The 18,026-nt window shown below is 39.8% G+C and overlaps 1 protein-coding gene across 1 annotated transcript; it reads right to left on the bottom strand.

Moving 5' to 3' along the window:
- Positions 1-481: 481 nt before the first annotated feature.
- Positions 482-15,516, bottom strand: map1lc3b (microtubule-associated protein 1 light chain 3 beta). The gene is made up of 4 exons (XM_028585631.1): positions 15,263-15,516; positions 10,904-10,959; positions 5,521-5,627; positions 482-2,374 (listed from the first exon to the last, which is right to left on the bottom strand). The coding sequence occupies exons 1-4, from the start codon at positions 15,300-15,302 to the stop codon at positions 2,197-2,199; spliced, it is 381 nt and encodes a 126-aa protein (XP_028441432.1). The 5' UTR covers positions 15,303-15,516; the 3' UTR covers positions 482-2,196.
- Positions 15,517-18,026: the final 2,510 nt, after the last annotated feature.

Raw genomic sequence — 18,026 nt, 5'->3', positions numbered from 1 at the left:
AGGTACTGAGGTTAGGGCAACAGGTCGCAGGTCATTCATCTCTTTAGGCCTATTATTTTTGGGCACAAGTACAATTAGAGACTGCTTCCACAAGTCAGTGACTGCCCCTGTGTCCAGTGAGCAATGTTGGCTAGTAACTGACTTCAGCAAAGAAAGAGGAACATTACATACTGTACAGTACTTACATTTTTGGTTTTGAGGTACAGCGTCAGTAAGTACTTACCCACAGCCATATTTTCCAGTTGAGGAGGTGATGAGGTCCTGTTTTTTTATTTACATTGTAAAGCACTTTACTGTATTCTGATAAAATCTCCCGGGCCCCCCCTGACTGATTATTCCCCCCAAGGTATTATGATGATGCCAGATTATAATAAAATATGAAACATTTATGTTTGAAAAGTTAAGGCAGATGGCTGCAATATTTTGCATGCAAATATTTACACAATGAGCAAAAAAGGAAAAAGAAAAAAGAACCCCACAATTGATTTTTTTTTCTCCTTTTATTGTTTACAAAATACCAACATAAATACATAATAGGCTGTGTGATATTGCTGTGTGAGGATAAGTGTGTGAGAAACAGAGGAGCAGGCAGAAAATACCATTGAAACAAATGCTCCACCCCCTCTGTAACAAACACACAGTGTCTTTCACTAGTCAGAAAAAAAAAAAAAGTCACCTTTGTACTTCACATACTGTAGACAGAGTAGAGTAAAGACATGTCGTACAACAGAAATGAAAATCACATAAAATAAAAAGAACCAAAAAGATAAAATACTGCGATATAAAAGCAGCTAAGCCTCAGTCTGTTAAGGTGAGGAGGAGGAGAAGCACGGCCAGTGAAGGACCATTTATAGACAGGATACTCAAATGTTTCTTTTGCTTTCAGAGTGCAGCCCTTAAAACTCCTCTGGGCAAATGTACGTTCCCCAAAGCGAAAGTGCTTGTTGAATTTCAGTGAACTGAAACTGAACAACAGTGACAGCTCTGGGAAATCAGCCTATAGGTCAAAGGCAGGACAGTCAGAAATAATGCTCATCAACCTGCCTGTGTTTCACTCTTTTTTTTTTTTTTTTTTTTTTAACCTTCCTTCATTCCTTGATCACTTTAATACAAACTTGTGACAAAGGAGATAAAAAAATAAAAGAAAATGGCAACCCCTCTCCTCCAATCGGCATTTACAGAAACACCATCATCCTCCATTCACACATGCAATCAGACCATGCTCCTTGTAGTGTGTCCAAAGTCAACTTGGTTACACTCTCAACGGAACCCCATTTCATATTCAAATCTGTAAAGTCAATAATATCTGTACAGCAAGGCTTTTTTTTTTTTTTTTTTTTTTTTTTGCAAACTACAATCATCCATTTCAATAGCAAAAGCAGTTCCCCAACGTATTTTTCGTTACAGTGAAGATGCTTAAGGATACAATGCAGGAAAGGTTAAAAACACCAAAGAAGGACCATTGAGGGAATGTGATGAGACACACAGCAGAGATGCATTAAATTCACGAGGATCTTCTCTACTTCATTTAGCATTTTTCTCTGGCAAAAGTACTCTAATCCAGACTACAAATCCCCAAGTTTCACCTTTTTAACTGCAATAAAATACTTCTTTAAAAAAAAAAAAAAAAAAAAAAAACATCCTAAATTTCTCTGTCTCCAAAAACCCTTAAAATGAAGGTTGGCTTTGTTCATTGGCTAATGTATATTTACTTTTATGTAATATCCCTACCTGAAATGTACACATACATGAACATAAATACAGCCGAGGAGACACACAACGCTGTAACTAACTACCGTCAACAGTTGGTACGTTGCCATGGCGGTGGACATGATTCACCAGAAAGCACAATAAAGAAGCAGAGACACAGTTAAAACCTATTGGCCTGAGTCATAGTCCGATTTGGGGATTTCTCTACTTAAACTCTGCTGTTTTGGTTAAACCCTTGTGGCGTTATGCTACTGGGTGAGAGTGGTGGTACCCAAACAGTCTATTCACTCAATGCAGTCAAAATACAGAGACCATAACCTGAACCAATCCGAGCCGGGATATTATCGTACACTGTGTTTAGATTTAGCGGTTTGTGTTTTAGTTCTTACAGTCGAGACTAAAAAGGTGTGCGGCAAGAAACGTGGTGTGGACTAAAAACTACAATTGTCCAATCGCTTGCCAGGTGGAAGAAGAAGGGAAGGCTGTTCACTGGTCGGTTGCGGCTGTGCCAAAGGTCTCCTGGGAGGCGTAGACCATGTAGAGGAAGCCATCCTGGTCCCGCTCCCGCTCATAGACCTCGGAGATGGCGGCCGACACAGAGACCATGCTGTGGCCATTAGCCAGCAGGAAGAAAGCCTGGTTGGAGTTCAGCTGGAGGCGCCTCCTGGTGGCCAGACAAGGATTTTTGATGTGAGGAAGGACATTTTACAGTTTTTTATTTTGAATTGCTGAAACACTAAACCCCATTCTCTGAACCAAATGCTCAGTGGCCTGAACCCATTTGTCGAATCAATCGTTCTTCTCACTTGCTAAAAAACACATTTCACACTGTGATGCACTGGTGTTGCAAAATGGTAAAACACAGGCAGCAAAAGTTAAACACAACTACAACACCGCTGTCATTGTTTACACACAATGACTCAAAATTGTACACACATTTCTTTTTTAAAGATTTTTTTGGGGCATTTCTACTTTTAATGGATAGGACAGCTGAGATATGAAAAGGGAGATGGGGAAGGGGTGGGGAGACATGCAGGAAACGGTCACAGGTCGGACCCGAAACCTGGGCATTCTGCGTCGAGGAATAAACCTCTACATACAGTATGTGCGCCCGCTCTACCAACTGAGCTAACCCAGTCACCACACCAGTATCTACTGAGTAGAGCCCGACCGATATATCGGCCGCCCGATATTATCGGCCGATATGAGCTAATTGCATTTAAATCGGCATCGGCGTTTATAACGGCCGATGAAACATGAGAAACAGAGTCTCATGCTTCACTCATGTTATGAGTGTTGCATAGTTTGCCCACCAGAGGGAGGTCTGCAACTCCCCAGTTGACAACAGCGCCAGAAATCCACTACAGAAGAAATCTATCAGCCAAGCCAGTGGCAGAGCATTACACCTGGCATGGAGATGTACTGTTGACGGTGAGTCTGTCGTTCATCATGTGAAATGATTGTAGATTTAGTTCATACACTGTATATAAAAACGGTTTGGTAGTTCTAGCTAACGGTCCTATCATTATCACTTCTAAATATTCTGTAACATCACTTACAGCCGCTAATGCATTGCTATATTAGATTAGCCACAAAGCTAACTAATACCATGTTTATCAGTGGAAGAGCGCGAACGTTAAAAAGAGGTCAAACTATAACGTTAGCGTTTAACTTATTCTAAATATATGTGCAGTGTTTCCCACATAATGACCGCGTAACTGTGGCAGGGGGGTGCGTGTAGTCCATGACTAGAAGTTATGTACAGCGTGCCTCGAAAAAAAAACAACTGTTACGTTATTCTAACGCTAACATAGCTTCCTTTTTAGCAGGCCCCTTAAATGCTTGCTATTAACTAGTTTGAAGGTGGTTCTTCTCAAAATTGACAGCGGTGTGTTCATGACACTAACGTTAACCATTCAACTTCGAATTGATTCCGTAATCTTCTCTGAGCTGAAAGCCGGTAACAGTAAGCTAACTTTAGGTTCGCCAGCGCATGACCATGTTTTGATTCAGACTGCACAAAGAGAAGAGGAGAAGATATACGGGTCCGTTGTGAATGTGTCTGTGAGAGCAAATATAGTGTAGTTACAGTAACTACAGTAGGTGCGTCAGAAATGATTAAACCAGAGGGGACATGTAAATAAATGTGAGCTGAACAAGCTTTTTTTTTTTTTTTCAGCACTGTGGGGGCCATCTATCAAGATAGGAGGAGCTCTCTAACAGGTTCCAAGGCAGAGATGTTGTGCTTCCTGTACTACAACCTGCCACTTCTCAACTGGCAGTACTAAGGAGCACCCTGTTCAAGACATTTTTCAAAACACCGTTCAAATATTAAAGTTCAGAGCAAGACAGAGTAAAAGTCTAAAAGTATAATTTGTAAAAAGAAGTGAAGGAGGAAAACCTCTTGCCTGTGTGTTGTATATATTGAGAACATTCTACATTGTTTTAATTATATTTTGGTATTATTTATTTATTTTATATTTATTTATATGTAGCTATACATTTAACTTATTTTAATTTTATTTTCAATTCATTGACATGGTTTTGTGGAATATTGAATTGGTTTGGTATAGCTCTTTTACTTCAACTTTAGTATTATAATTTATTTACAGTACACAGACTGTTAAAACCAGCTTCAACTGGAAGTTATTAAAAGTGTTAAATGATTAAAACCAGACTGTTTTTTGATCAATTAAAAATATATACTTTTGATGTGCAATTGTTTAGTCATTGAGACTGTAATCTAAGGCTCTTTTTTAACATAATCCCTTCTGGTAAATGGTTTATACAGCCCACATACATAGAACAGGCAGATATTTTGCTATTGAATGTTGTGTAAGTGCAGTTTATAGGAAATGGGTCTAATATCCAGTTTATTTTCAAAATCAAAATATCGGCTTATAAATCGGCTCTTTTCGAGTTAATATTGGCATCGGCCCCCAAAAATCCATATCGGTCGGGCTCTACTACTGAGGTGATCAAACTAATTGTAGATTATATAAGCCAGTTCATGCAGCATGTTGATGCTGAGGGATAGTGATGTCACGAGAACCGATACTTGCGATACCTTTCGGTTCTAAAATGCCAAAACAACGACAATGCCCCTTTTTTTTTCAAGCGCCGATGTTAGTGTTAGCAGCATTGGTGCTGCGTCTCTTAGTCACGCAACGGTTGTTTTTGCACAGAACCTTTTGAAAAGATGTCTGGAATGTGTCTGGGGACACCAGTTGTTGCATTATGACCATTAATTGCACTTTATTGTGTTGTTCTATGCTCTATTGCACATGTTTTGTCATGACATTTTGCAAATAATTTAATAAAAAAGTTCATGTTTCAAGTTCAAGTACATAGAATCTTAGAAAATCCTTGGCATTGAGAATCGTGTTATTTTACGGGTATTGGCACCGACTACTGAATTTTTGGTATCGTGACACCTCTACTGAGGGAGAATAAATCTTTCATTCACTTTGATTTCTGCGGTTTCACAGTATTTTTAGAGTACTGCCATGTGCTTTCCATTTTGTTTTCTCTGTTCTTTGGCCTTTTGCGGTTGGACAACTGTATGGTTCTGCAAGTGCTTAATATACAGACATTCAAATTGTATTACTTGCAATACTTGCAGTGTACAAGATACTCACTGTACAAGCTGTGATATACTTTTTGTTTTCATTGCTATCCTGTGTATGTATGTATACTTTAAGTTTGTTTTTGAGGCCACGTCGGAGAGGATTTTCTGTCATGACAGTTTTCTAAATTTAAATTTGAGAGGAGATGAGAAAAGAGGAGGAGAGGAGAGGACTTCTGGTCTACCTGATAATCTTGATGAGTTCACTCATGTTGACGTGGTCTGGCACCAGGAACTTGGTCTTGTCCAGGATGGGAAGTTGTTTTTCTCCTTTATACCTCTCAATGATCACCTACAGAAGACATACACACAATTAATCAATAACTTCTACCTTCTATTCTGGTAGAATTCTATAAAGGCAGAAAGTTTTTTTTTTTTTTCACCTTATACCCTGACAGTTGGAAGATCTGTTTTAAACAAGTCTTTAAGAACAGCACCGTCACTACACAGACAGGAAAAAACACAGTTAAAGGTCCAATATGTAATATTTGTACTGTAATAAATCCAAAAATGACACCAATGCCTCATCAGATATTAAGGAAACATGTTAAACTGAAATACTATCTTTTCTGACAACAATGCTAATTTCAGTATTTTTCTTTTTGAAATTTACATTCCGTGACGGAATTTATGTTTGTTTTGATCTGTGTGTTGTTATCAACGGCCCAGTTTGACAGGCAGGCCGGGTTGCCAGATATACCTGTAGAAACGTAAACCCAGCGCGCTACAGCTGTAACGTTAGTACAGCCATGAAAGCAGCAAACAAACCAACAGGATCAACGGAGATAGATTCTACATGACATAAAAAAAAGAATACAGCATGTTTCTAACAGTTGCGTGACCAGAGACGTAACAACCCCCTGGTAAATATTGGAGATGTATTTGAAAGATGGAGACAGCTAAGAGCCCAAAAGGACGCAGAGTTGGCTTATTTCCTCCTGAACCGGTAAGCATTAGCTCCACGCTAATTTATCACAGCTACTAGGGACGGGCATTTTTTGTCATTTCAACATTTGTGTACTCACATTGAATTATATAGCTAGAGTAACCGAGTTGATTACTCGCAAAAACAATTGAGACATAGCCAGTAAAGTGATCCCGACTGGTCCTGGCTAACGCCGTTATGCTAACCCTGCTAACTGTTAACGTTACCGGGAGGACCAGGCATGCAGCCCATGGCTGTTTACAGCGTGTAGCCTCTTCAGCGGCTGGAGCCGACAACGGTGAGTTATTTTAAGCCACGAGAGGGGGGCTGTAAATCGGAAAGAGGGGACTATGAGTTTGCAGTGTGTTTAGCGATTGTTGCCGTAATTCTAAGCCAATGAAGTGTGTTCCGTCGGCAAGGTAGTGGTATTTTTAGCGTTTCGTATTGTAATTCTAAGCCGAGGAAGTGTGCCTGACTGGCGTGTGGAGAGAACAGTGAGGTTGTTGTGTTTTTAGCGGTTCATACTGTAATTTTAAGCCGAAAAAGTGTGTCTGTTAGTTGGTTACAGAGCTCCACGTGAGCACGGGCTTTTATGACTGTCAATATAGCCAGCATCTAACGTTAGCTACTCGGCTGTGCTGTGGAGTAATGTCTGGCTATGTGAGACTAGCATCTAACGTTAGCTACTCCGCTGTGCTGTGGAGTAATGTCTGGCTATGTGAGAAAAGCGTCCAGCTACATTGTTGTGAATGCTGCGGTCTCAGCCTGGCAACCCACGTGAACTTCGAGTCTGGGCAGGAGGGGGCGGGGGAGACGACTCTCCAGTTTTTGAATTGGTAGTGCAGTAACTATTTTAACCGTTAGCTGCCAGTATTACACACAATATTACATATTGCACCTTTAAGGAAAAAAACGCGAAGAAGGTTCAGGAGACCTAAATGAATTACACAGGAGCATTTATTGAAAGCTCAATTGACAACATGACATCATGACTTTGCGTAAACATACACGCCACTTTCCTAAAGCCATGTGGCGTGTTGTCTGTACGCATTTTGAGCTATCCGCGTGTATGTCTACGCTGTATACAGTGGACGGCAGTCTACGTCAGTGTAGCCACATGGCGTGTTATGACGCTACGGTTGGGTTTATGAAAAGAAGAAAAGGTTGCAAAGAAGAAACGTTTGGGATTAGGAAAAGAAGAACGGGGTTGGGTTTAGGAAAAGAACAAACGTGGAAAGGAAACATCACACGCGGGACTCCATCCCCGCTCTCCTGGGTGATAGTCCTGATGTTTTACCCATCCTCCACCCTGACCAACTTCCCTACGCGGATTTTCGCCATTTCATACTACTCGCTACGGCGTCAGCCTTGACCAACTGCCACTTTGCTCGTTTGAAAGCCATGATGTCTCTCTCTCATGGGTGGGCCAAATTCTCTGGGCGGGCAAAGCAGAGAAAGGGGAGGTAACGTTGCTCCTTATGACCTCATAAGGAGCAAGATTCCAGATCGGCCCATCTGAGCTTTCATTTTCTCAAAGGCAGAGCAGGATACCCAGGGCTCGGTTTACACCTATCGCCATTTCTAGCCACTGGGGGACCATAGGCAGGCTGGGGGAACGCATATTAATGTTAAAAAACCTCATAAAGTGAAATTTTCTTGCCATGGGACTTTCAATCAAGACTTGTCTTGATTATGTGGGAACATAGGTAGAGATGCACCAATAGAACGGCCGGTGACCGGAATTGGCCGGTTTTCACGTGCTCGGCCATGACCGGTAGGTCAGTCTGACATATGCCGATTTCATGCCGGTCAATGCTACAATTAACTGACAACATAAGTTATACGAGTTACAGTTCTCAAGGACGCACACACACACGGACGCGACAGCACAGTCTCTTCCTTTCTCTCAACTTTTCCGCCGTGTGTCGTGCGTATCCGCTCGCGGTGTGAAGAGCGTGTCCGTGCTATTCTCGCACATGTAGGGAACCTCGTGAATTAACCTGCAACATGTCAGCTGTTTGGAAATTCTTCAGCGTGTGTGGTGAAAATAACAAGTTTGCAATATGCAACACCTGCAAGGAAAAAGTAGGAGGGACAACACCAAAACCTAATTATTTATTTTTGGATACTGGATGTGAAAAGAAGGAAATGGTTCCAACATTGTGAATTTCCCACATCAGGAGTAATTTATATAGTTCTATTTTATAATGATCCATTATCTGTTCAAAAATTGTTCTATGTTCTGTGCAAAATTAGAAAAGAAATATTTGTGTGTGCTGTAAAGTGGTTAGAAAAAATGAAATCGGAATCGGCTAAAATTGGTATTTATTTATTTTATTACATTTATATAGCGCTTTATCATAGACACTCAAAGCGCATTTGGGGGGATGGGGGTGGGGACTGCTCTCTAACACCACTAATGTGTAGCACCCACCTGGGTGATGCACGGCAGCCATACAACGCCTTACGACGCCAGAACGCTCACCACACATCAGCTAGTTAGGGAGGGGGAGGGGAACATATTTTTAGTGGTGGGGGAAACCGGAGAACCCGGAGAAAACCCACGCAGACACAGGGAGAACATGCAAACTCCACACAGAAAGGCCTGGATTTGAACCCAGAACCTTCTTGCTGTGAGGCCACAGCACTAACCACTGGGCCACCGTGCTGCCTTGGCTGGCCTAACGCAATGAAAATCGGAATCGGCCTAGAAAGTTGTAATCGGTGCATCTCTAAACATACGAAAAGTGTAGGTTACTCTTAAATCTAAAATAAATAAAATAAAACGTTTGTAGTTTTTAACATTGACCAGCAGGGTACAACAAAAAAGCAACTCTCTACAAAACCAAAGTTTGGAGCAGATTGGACAATGTCCATCCGAGTTACAACAACTTCCTATTTAATGGCGAAATGCACAAAATGGCCGCCACAACGTTAGACAACACACACTAAACATGCATTATGTTGCTCTATATAAAGTTTAGACCACACAATACACATTTCATGTAAATGAAATGGTGTTTATAACATGAAGCTGACTGCCTGTTACCATTAGGTGCCGATGGCGCTATTAATGGCATGTAGATGTCCTCAGGCCTGGATTCTCATTATGTATAACAAATTTGGGGCAGATTGGACAATGTGCAGTCTAGTTACAAACCACTTCCTGTTTTGTGGCTGAACATAGGAATTCGACGCCTTGCGACAAAACTTACAATCTTCTGACCACATATGAGGTTGACAACCCACTAGGAGCAACACATCAAAGTATGGCGACTTGACTGTAACTTCATGTTGCCAGTAGGTGGCGCTATGGCTATGTAAATGTCTCCAGGCCTGGACTTTTATCTAATGTGAAGCTTTGGGCTGATTTGACAATGTACAGTCTAGTTACAAACCACTTCCTGTTTCATGGCGTAACATGGAAATTTCAAGCCAAGGTCTTTAGATTGTATCGACCAATTTTAAAGTCAATCATGTTCAATCTCTTAGAGGAGTACATAGAGCCCCTTGAAATGGTAAGAAAAAAACTTCCAAAAATGGCACAGTAAATTCAATATGGCTGACTTCCTGTTTAGGGAATTACTCTAAAAGGCTTTTTTGTAAGTGTAGAGATGATACACATGACTCCCGTGTCATTTAAACCAATCATTGCCCAGCGCTAAAGTTTTTGTTAATCTGTACTAGGTTGGTTGATTACTTAATATTAAATAAATTTGTATTGTGTCCTTTGTTTTCTGTTTAATATTTATAGTGAGAACTGTTTTACGGAATCAGGGTAATACATTTTATTAATTCCATGTTAAAATAACAGTAATGATGTAAATGAAAACAACGTAAATTGCTGATCTGAAATTTGAGCAAGTATTAAGAAATGCATAGACCTCTGTTTGGCTTGTCTGTCATACAGTCTTCCGCTCCCCCACCCGTCTTGATGGAGTTGCATTACAGTGACACAGCGCATCTGCCTCTGTTGTCAACACTTACCATGATATGGCAGTTAATAAGCCCAGGAGAGTACATAGGAAACACACACACAGACAGACAGACAGACCCGCCCCCCCCACACACACACACTTTTAAGATGAGAAGAGGCCTGCCATGTGGCAAGCAGATGGAAGGCTGTGGTGATACTCTATCTCAAAATGATAAAACGAGCAGGTGAAACACGAGGTGTGCGTTTGTTTGTTGGTGGTTGCTAGGAGCCACCGGACACCTGACTTAATAGCAGAAGCAGTCACACCCATTTCTCAACAGAAAAACAAGGAACAACTGCTGTGGTTCCTGTAAGCTGAAAAAAAAGCCTAATCACAAAAATTATGTATAAAATAAACTTAGAATAATGACCAGCAAATCCACATGCAGAAAGCCCTTGCAGAAATGTGTCCGATTGCCAACAAATGACATTTCAAACAGTTCAGAGTACAACCAGGAAACGTGGTAACATTTTCCGTTGCCGCATGTTCGCCTTGTTCTTACTTGTGTCTTCCTGCGTGCTGTTATGCACGTCATGCTCATACCTTTCTGCCCTTAAGAGTTTTTTTTCCTATCGTGTTTTGAGAATAATGTTGCTTCAGTGGATTTCACTGTATAGGCTTTGGTGTTCACTTAATTATTGCAAGTGATTGTGCATCGGCACTCACTGGTATCTTGTTGGGGTGCTGCTCTCGGATCAGTCTGACATCTTCTACTCTCTGTTCTGTAAGGCAGAAAAACAGACTCAGGTTAATGGAAATGTAATGGCAGACAAAGAGATTAGCATCTAGTACTGATAAAACACAAATGAGGACAAAGACAAAGCAGCAGTCAAAGGCTTTGTTATTATAATGTCTGGTTCAACAGCTATGTGGGGGATGTCTGGTTCAACAGCTATGTGGGGGTGTCACATATACATTCTACAGAGAAAGACCAACGAATGTTACAGCTGTAATTGGAAAATCTACTTTGAAACCTTTTCATAAACTAGAAGTACCAGTCAAGTTGCAGTTTACATCCATGTTTGTCCAGACTCATAATATATGTAGTCAGTGAAGCCTTAAAGAAGTTTAATAAAAAAGGTACAGAAGATCTATCCCACCACTACAGATTTAAGGTGGCCACCCAAGATTAGTGTCACCAATTCACTATGTCTGACCAAATGTCTTCCCTTCTGTTCCTGTGTTATGGCGTTGAATAGTGGCCGGAAAAATGTTGGGGGTTTGGGGTATAAAATGTCATCACTTCATAATTTTATCCAATTAGATATTTGTGTCAAATTGTATCATAATTACCGTAGGAATTCATGAGTTATGGCTCAAAAGTGTTTTGCGAGGTCACAGTGAACTTTGACCGCCAAATCTACTGGGACAACCCAAACCCAGAATGCCTTCGGCCACAGCTATCGCCATCGCGGAGGCATAAAACTCATAATGTTATAACATTCTCAAAGCTTAATATCAAGCTGAATAGAAACATCTGGGAGAAAATATATATTTAACAGCGCACCATTGAAAACTTAATGAGCTTTCCTAAAATCCACTCATGGTATCGAAAATCTTATGTATTCGTGATTTTTTTAAAAACGATTATTTTCCCCAGAATCAATAATTGTTTTTTTGTTTACCAATGATTGACCTAAATATGTCCTGTTCATACAGTACCGCAGACGGTGACTACATCATATCCGTTTCCAGCGAAACAGACGGAAAGCAAAAAAAATGCAGAAAATCCATATTATGTACTTCTTTACAAATTAAATAAATGTCTGACTAACTGACTGACATATGATGTGCATTCTTTTTTTTATAAAACAGTTTTTCTAAATGGATCATGACAGATTGTCTCTAGAAGTGTATTACTCAACCTTTTTTTGAAGAAGGAAAAGAAAAATCGCAATACTATCAAATCGCAATACAAATCAAATCGTCACCCATGTATCGTGAAAGAATTAAATCGGGACAAAAGCATGTCGTCCCAGTTCTAAAACTAAGGATTGATTTTCTAGAGCTAACCAATCAAAGGCAGCACAATGGGCGCTGTCAGCTGTCAGTCAGCTGATGCTTTGAATTAATGCTATCCAGTCTTGTGATATGCAACTAAAAAAAAATTCTAAGAAGACAAATGCCCAAGACATCTAACGACAATGCCATTTTCATACTAAATTTGAGGAAATTGAGATTGTTCCATGATTACATTTCAATCAGGTTGAGTTCACCGCCCAGGAACAAGGAAGCTTTGATCTGTCTCTCTTGACTGAAGTAAGCGACAACAGCCTTTGACTCATCAGTTTTCAATCCAATAAAAGAAGGGGAAAAAAAAACCACACAAAATGGGAAGCAGTTAGTCTAAACTCCTGTGGGGTTTTTCTTATACATTTCCACCCTGTCATAATAAAGGATTTAGTCACTGCTGCTTCGCACAACTGGAAGATTCCCTGTGGATTCCTGAGTCATCTTATGAACTATTATACAGATATGCAACGGTAAATAATGACTGCTGGTGAACACTACCACACTATCACACTGTACACAACCACTAAAACAACAGTTTGTTCCCAACTGTTAATCATAGAGGTTCTTCTGAGCTTTAACGGCTGTAGTTGTGTTATCTGGTCTATTTTAACACAGGTCCTTCTCTCTTTTCTGAAGCTCAGTGCAGCCAAACATTACTACAGAGGTTTAGCTCATTTGGTCTCAGGTTCAACAAACTATTATGAATAAGAAATACACTTGGAAACAGTTAAAGGAAAGGCTGTTTAGTGCTGCGAAAGCTAGAGTGAAAAATAGATGAAAAATGTATAACTATGGCTAAAATGTTGCCTTTAGAAATGACGGTGGGCTAATTAACAGTGTGTAGATGTTTTTCTCCAATAAAAAGGTTTTAGTGACCATTAGCTATGTCACCGCAAGTGATTTTAATATCCATAGTCACAATTTTACATGTAGGCTATTTACAGCAGGGGCGTGCTGGCAAAAATGTAATGTCAATAAATGTGTGTTCTAGGAGGGATGCCTGCTGCCTGGCCCTCATGTGCTCTGGTTGTCTAAAGGTTGACCAGTAACGTGACTTTTAACAGGAAGTTGGTCACTTTTAGTCATACTGGGAATTACATTCCCAGTGCTGAAGGCAACAGTTCCATCTTTGTTCGTTGAAGATACGTAACACTAAGGAAATCCAAACTAAGGACAATTTATCTAATAATTAAGTTCATATGTTTTGTACTAAATTAATGAAAAGCAGCACAAAGTAGCAGTGTTGGGGTAGTTACTCAAAAAAAGTTTACACATTACTAGTTACTTTTTTTTTTTTTTTTTTTTTTTTTTTAAAGGTAATGCCTTAATTTACTATATTACTCACTACTGAAAGTAACTAGTACACTAGTTACATACCTTTTAGGTTACTCCATAACATCACCTGAGATGCACCATAATTACTTGCCAAATAACAATATAAATGTTAAACCTCATGTAGGCCTATGCCCAGATCAACACAAACCTTTATTATAATGAGGACATACACAATATCTTTATGCTCTTTAATACCACAGCGCTGAAAACAAAGTTGTGAACATCAGCACAAAATTTGTCAAGCAGTATACAGGCGGTCGTCCTCTCTTCATTGTCTGTATTTTGCTCACTACGTTTCGGAAAGATGGCGATTCCACTGTCGAAATAGGCAACATTCCCTCCACTATGTATGCTGCCACAAGCCCACTTATCTCTGCTTTGTTTACCTGCTTTTGAATACAGTCTTGGCTGCTTGGCAAGTGTCGGCAACATGCTCTTTTCATCCGACTCTGCGTCACTCAGGGTCCGGGGGACTTAAGCAAATGGCTAGATTGGATGTTGTGTTCGTGGCGGTGGAGAGGTGTTTGCGACCGGGTGACAATTTACACTTTACAATCAAGTTTTTGTCATTTCGCGCAACTAATTTGAAGTAATGGGCATACCCCAACACCTCAAAAGACGTCTTAAGCGGTGGCTCTGCAATATTTGTTTCGTCTACTCGGACGAGTGTTACGGTGGCGCAAACAAACACATAAACAGACGTTTGAATTGTTATTCTCTCCTCCCGTTATGCAGATAGGCTAGTTGAAGAACCAGTAACGCAAGTAACGCGATACTTATCTGATAAGTAGCCTGTGATGTGATTACTGAGTTATCAACAGTGATGCGTTACATTACTGCGTTACGGACAAATGTAATCTGATTACAGTAACACCCAACACAAAGTAGGCCTATATGATGTCAGAGAAAGGCAAGTGGATAAACGATAAACTAATCTGTTGCAATATAGGAATCTTTTAGCTCTGTGGGCTGGCTGGGAAAGCATAACTGAAACTAAAATCCGCATCGAGGCTGTGGCCTACCCTTCAAACAGAAACAATAATTAAACACCGCACTTGTAGGCCTAGGCACCATTCGATTTTGTTGTCTCTTTTAAACTCGTCTCTTCTCCTCTACAAACTGTCCCATCCCCCAATCCTGCAGCTCTATTTTTCTCTGCCCAGCGTTTCAACACCACTTTGTTTTTCTCCCACAGCTCTGGTGCAAATAAACACACACACACACTCAGGGAGAGACAGGCCTGCAGCACATAGCCTATATTTAAACCTGTATGCGAGTGAGAACTATATTTATCATAAGCATTCTGTGTTCTGTCTCTCCTTTTAGATAAGTTGACACGACCACAGACCTTCAAACAATATGGTTAGGTTTTCTACTTAGCTGTAACGTTACAGTGACAAAACTCCAGTGGGCTTTCCTCCCTGGGTGTTGAACCTATAGCCTAGCTACATTTAAACTGTAAACGGAACTAGCTGGACAACATAAACGCTAATAGTCGCTACTAGGATAATAACTACCAACTATCTGGCCTGTCTACATTAACGATGAAATTCAGTCTTGTAACGTTACAGTTCAGACACAAAATGAGTGTGCCAGCTACAAACATACAGCATAAGACATAAAGCAGAGGTGTTGTGTGTAAAATGGTAAAAAAAAAAAAGTTTAGATAACACCTACCGAATGTCCTTCTTTGTTTGAAGGTTTTTTCTGAAGGCATTGCGTCAAAGTCAACCAGTTGGCAGTAGATGAAAACGGAGGTAGCGGTTGTATCAAAGCAAAAATATAAAAGCTAATAATGATTTATAAAACTATTCGAGTTCCCATGTGCTGGTAGCTTATTGTTAAAATACAAACTAAAAGCGACACTAGTTCAAAGACGGTTTGATGTCGTCGCTTCCTTCCTCTGGCTGTTGTGTTGTGGACGAGCTCGAGCAAGCAAAACAAACCTGTCAGCTGACCTCTGACGTCATGCGCCTCTCTCTCTCTCTCTCTCTCTCTCTCTCTCTCTCTCTCTCTCTCTCTGTGCGTGTGTGTGTCTGTCAAATTCAATTTAAGACTCAATTAACGTTAAATAAACAAATCTAAGCATCAAATTGTAGGAATTTGAGTTTTCTCTTTAGAAAAAAAGAGTGCTCATTGCACTGCCATTTATAGAATAAACCTAAGTACAAATTGTGATTATTACATTTTATTAAAAAAATTCTGTTCGAAATAATAACAAAAAAATTAAAAACATGTTGTTTTCCCATGATCTGACTTGTCTTATTAACCTGCATCATTCATCATCACTCCAAAGCATCTAGCATCATTCCTTAAAGGTCTATAGTTCCAAGGCCCATCTAAAAAATCAAATCACCCATCAAGGTGATCAAAATTTTATTAAGGTCCCAAAATTTGAAACCCCAAAAATATGGATATAAAAAACTCATTCCAAGTGTAAAACGTACCAAACAACAGCAGCCTTTGATGAACAAGTCGAAATTGACTGAAAACACTCAACACAAACAATATTTTTTGTTTTACCAGTAGGTAACATACGGTAAGTAGCCTACAGACTGAGCGATGTAACCTCAGGTTCAGCAATGTGAAATTCAAAAATGAAAACAGGACTATAATGTCACTTTGGCTTCCCTGATTGATGTGGACTAGACAAACATTTTTACAGTGGTCAAAAAATAGCTTGACCGTTATGTGCTTTGCACAAAGTATATAAGTAGGCCTACAGAAGTGTACTGCTGCCACTCCAGAAAAAGAAAAACGTATCAGTATCACATTATTCCGTGAAAAGTTTATTGTAATATCAAGATGTTTTTCACGTTATAACAAGATATTTTTTACGTTTTAACAAGATATTTTCACATTATTATAACATACAAACTTATCAAGTTATACAATATACTTTTTATCACGTTAGAACATGATCATTTATTGTTATAACGTGATACTTTTCGCTTTATAATGTGATACTATATCTTTATATATATTGAACATGAAACTCCTGTTTAAATGAAGACACGGCGTGCGGACAAATACATTGCAAATTATGGCTCGTAAACAAGATTTAAAGGGTAACATAGCATTTTTTTTCAGCCTGGACTCTATTTTCCTATATTTTTGTGTCTAAGTGACTGATGGGATCAACAATCTTTGACATTGGTCCAGTGTTAAGCATGCTGCAGTCAGCAGCGGCGAAACAAGCTTCAATGTAAGTTAATAGGGCAATTGTCCACCTTGTAGCCTATTTAACATCACAAAAGTGCTTGTTTTGCCACTGACAGGCTAGGATTAATATTCTAAATGTCTGACAACATAATGGAAAGGATCCCTTCAGAGATAGACCTTTAAAAACCTATTTGAGACCTTTCGGTTTAACCAGAAACAGCTCTGAAGTCGCTAGCACTAAACCCACCAGACTCCATTTAAAAAAAGCAATCCTTTCAGGTACCCAGATAGCTCAGTTGGTAGAGCGGGTGCCCATATATGGAGGTTTAGTCCTCAACGCAGCGGGCCCAGGTTCAACTCTGCCCCGTGGCCCTTTGCTGCATGTCATTCCCCCCTCTCATCTCCTCCCTTACATGTCTTCAGCTGTCCTGTCAATAAAGGCCTAAAAAAAAAGCAATACTTTTTGCGTGTACAGAGCCAACATATATCACATGTAAATCTGTAAACTATGTGATTATTTCAAACACAACTAGAGTTGTGATGGTTGGAAAAGTGGAAAGACGACCCAAAACGTCTTTTCCCGGTTTTATTTTGTTTCTGTCGACTTTGAATGAAGTGTATTTTCCAATGCTAAAATTACTGTTTATTTACATGGAACATGTGGGAACGCAGTTTCGCAGATGTTTTTATGTTCTTCTTACTCTTTATCAGAAAGGTCAACCTCCTTAGAAATCCTGTCCATAATGTTGTCAGACAATATTAATCTGAGCCTGTCAGGGGCAAAACAAGCACTTTTGTGAAGGTAAATACAAGCTGGACAATTGCTCTATTAACTTACATTGTAGCTTGTTTTGCCGCTGACAACTGCAACAATCTTGCTTAATACTGGACCAATGTCAAAGATTGTTGTTCCCATTAGTCACTACACAACATAGTAATATAGGGTCCTGGTTGAAAAAAACGGTAGTTACCCTTTAAGTTCTACTTCATCATGGGCTGAGACTTTTATTTTTCCTACTATACAGCACCATCCATTTCAAAATCCTTCTTAGTGTACACACTTATCACAATATAATCCATCGCCCTCATTAGCAGCAGAATCTCGCCATCTCTCAGCCCAAGCATGAAGTAGGAGGACTTAATCAAATTGTGTACATGAGCCATATTTTGCAATTTATTCGTCCGCACACCGTGTCTTCATTTAAACAGGAGTTTCATGTTCTAACAAGATAAATTATCACGTTATAACATGAAAGGTATCACGTTATAACATGAAAAG

Source organism: Perca flavescens, chromosome 8, assembly GCF_004354835.1.
Source record: "Perca flavescens isolate YP-PL-M2 chromosome 8, PFLA_1.0, whole genome shotgun sequence".
NCBI lineage: Eukaryota > Metazoa > Chordata > Actinopteri > Perciformes > Percidae > Perca > Perca flavescens.
This window is presented reverse-complemented; position numbering and strand designations above follow the sequence as displayed.

What these genes read in the sequence shown, in the direction of transcription:
- map1lc3b (XM_028585631.1), bottom strand. Translation starts at nt 15,302, where the DNA reads ATGCCTTCAGAAAAAACCTTCAAACAAAGAAGGACATTCG. An exon ending in AGCACCCCAACAAGATACCA is followed by an intron (nt 5,628 to 10,903) that starts GTGAGTGCCGAT and finishes TGTCTTCTGTAG; the next exon opens with GTGATCATTGAGAGGTATAA. An exon ending in GAACTCATCAAGATTATCAG is followed by an intron (nt 2,375 to 5,520) that starts GTAGACCAGAAG and finishes TCTGGCCACCAG; the next exon opens with GAGGCGCCTCCAGCTGAACT.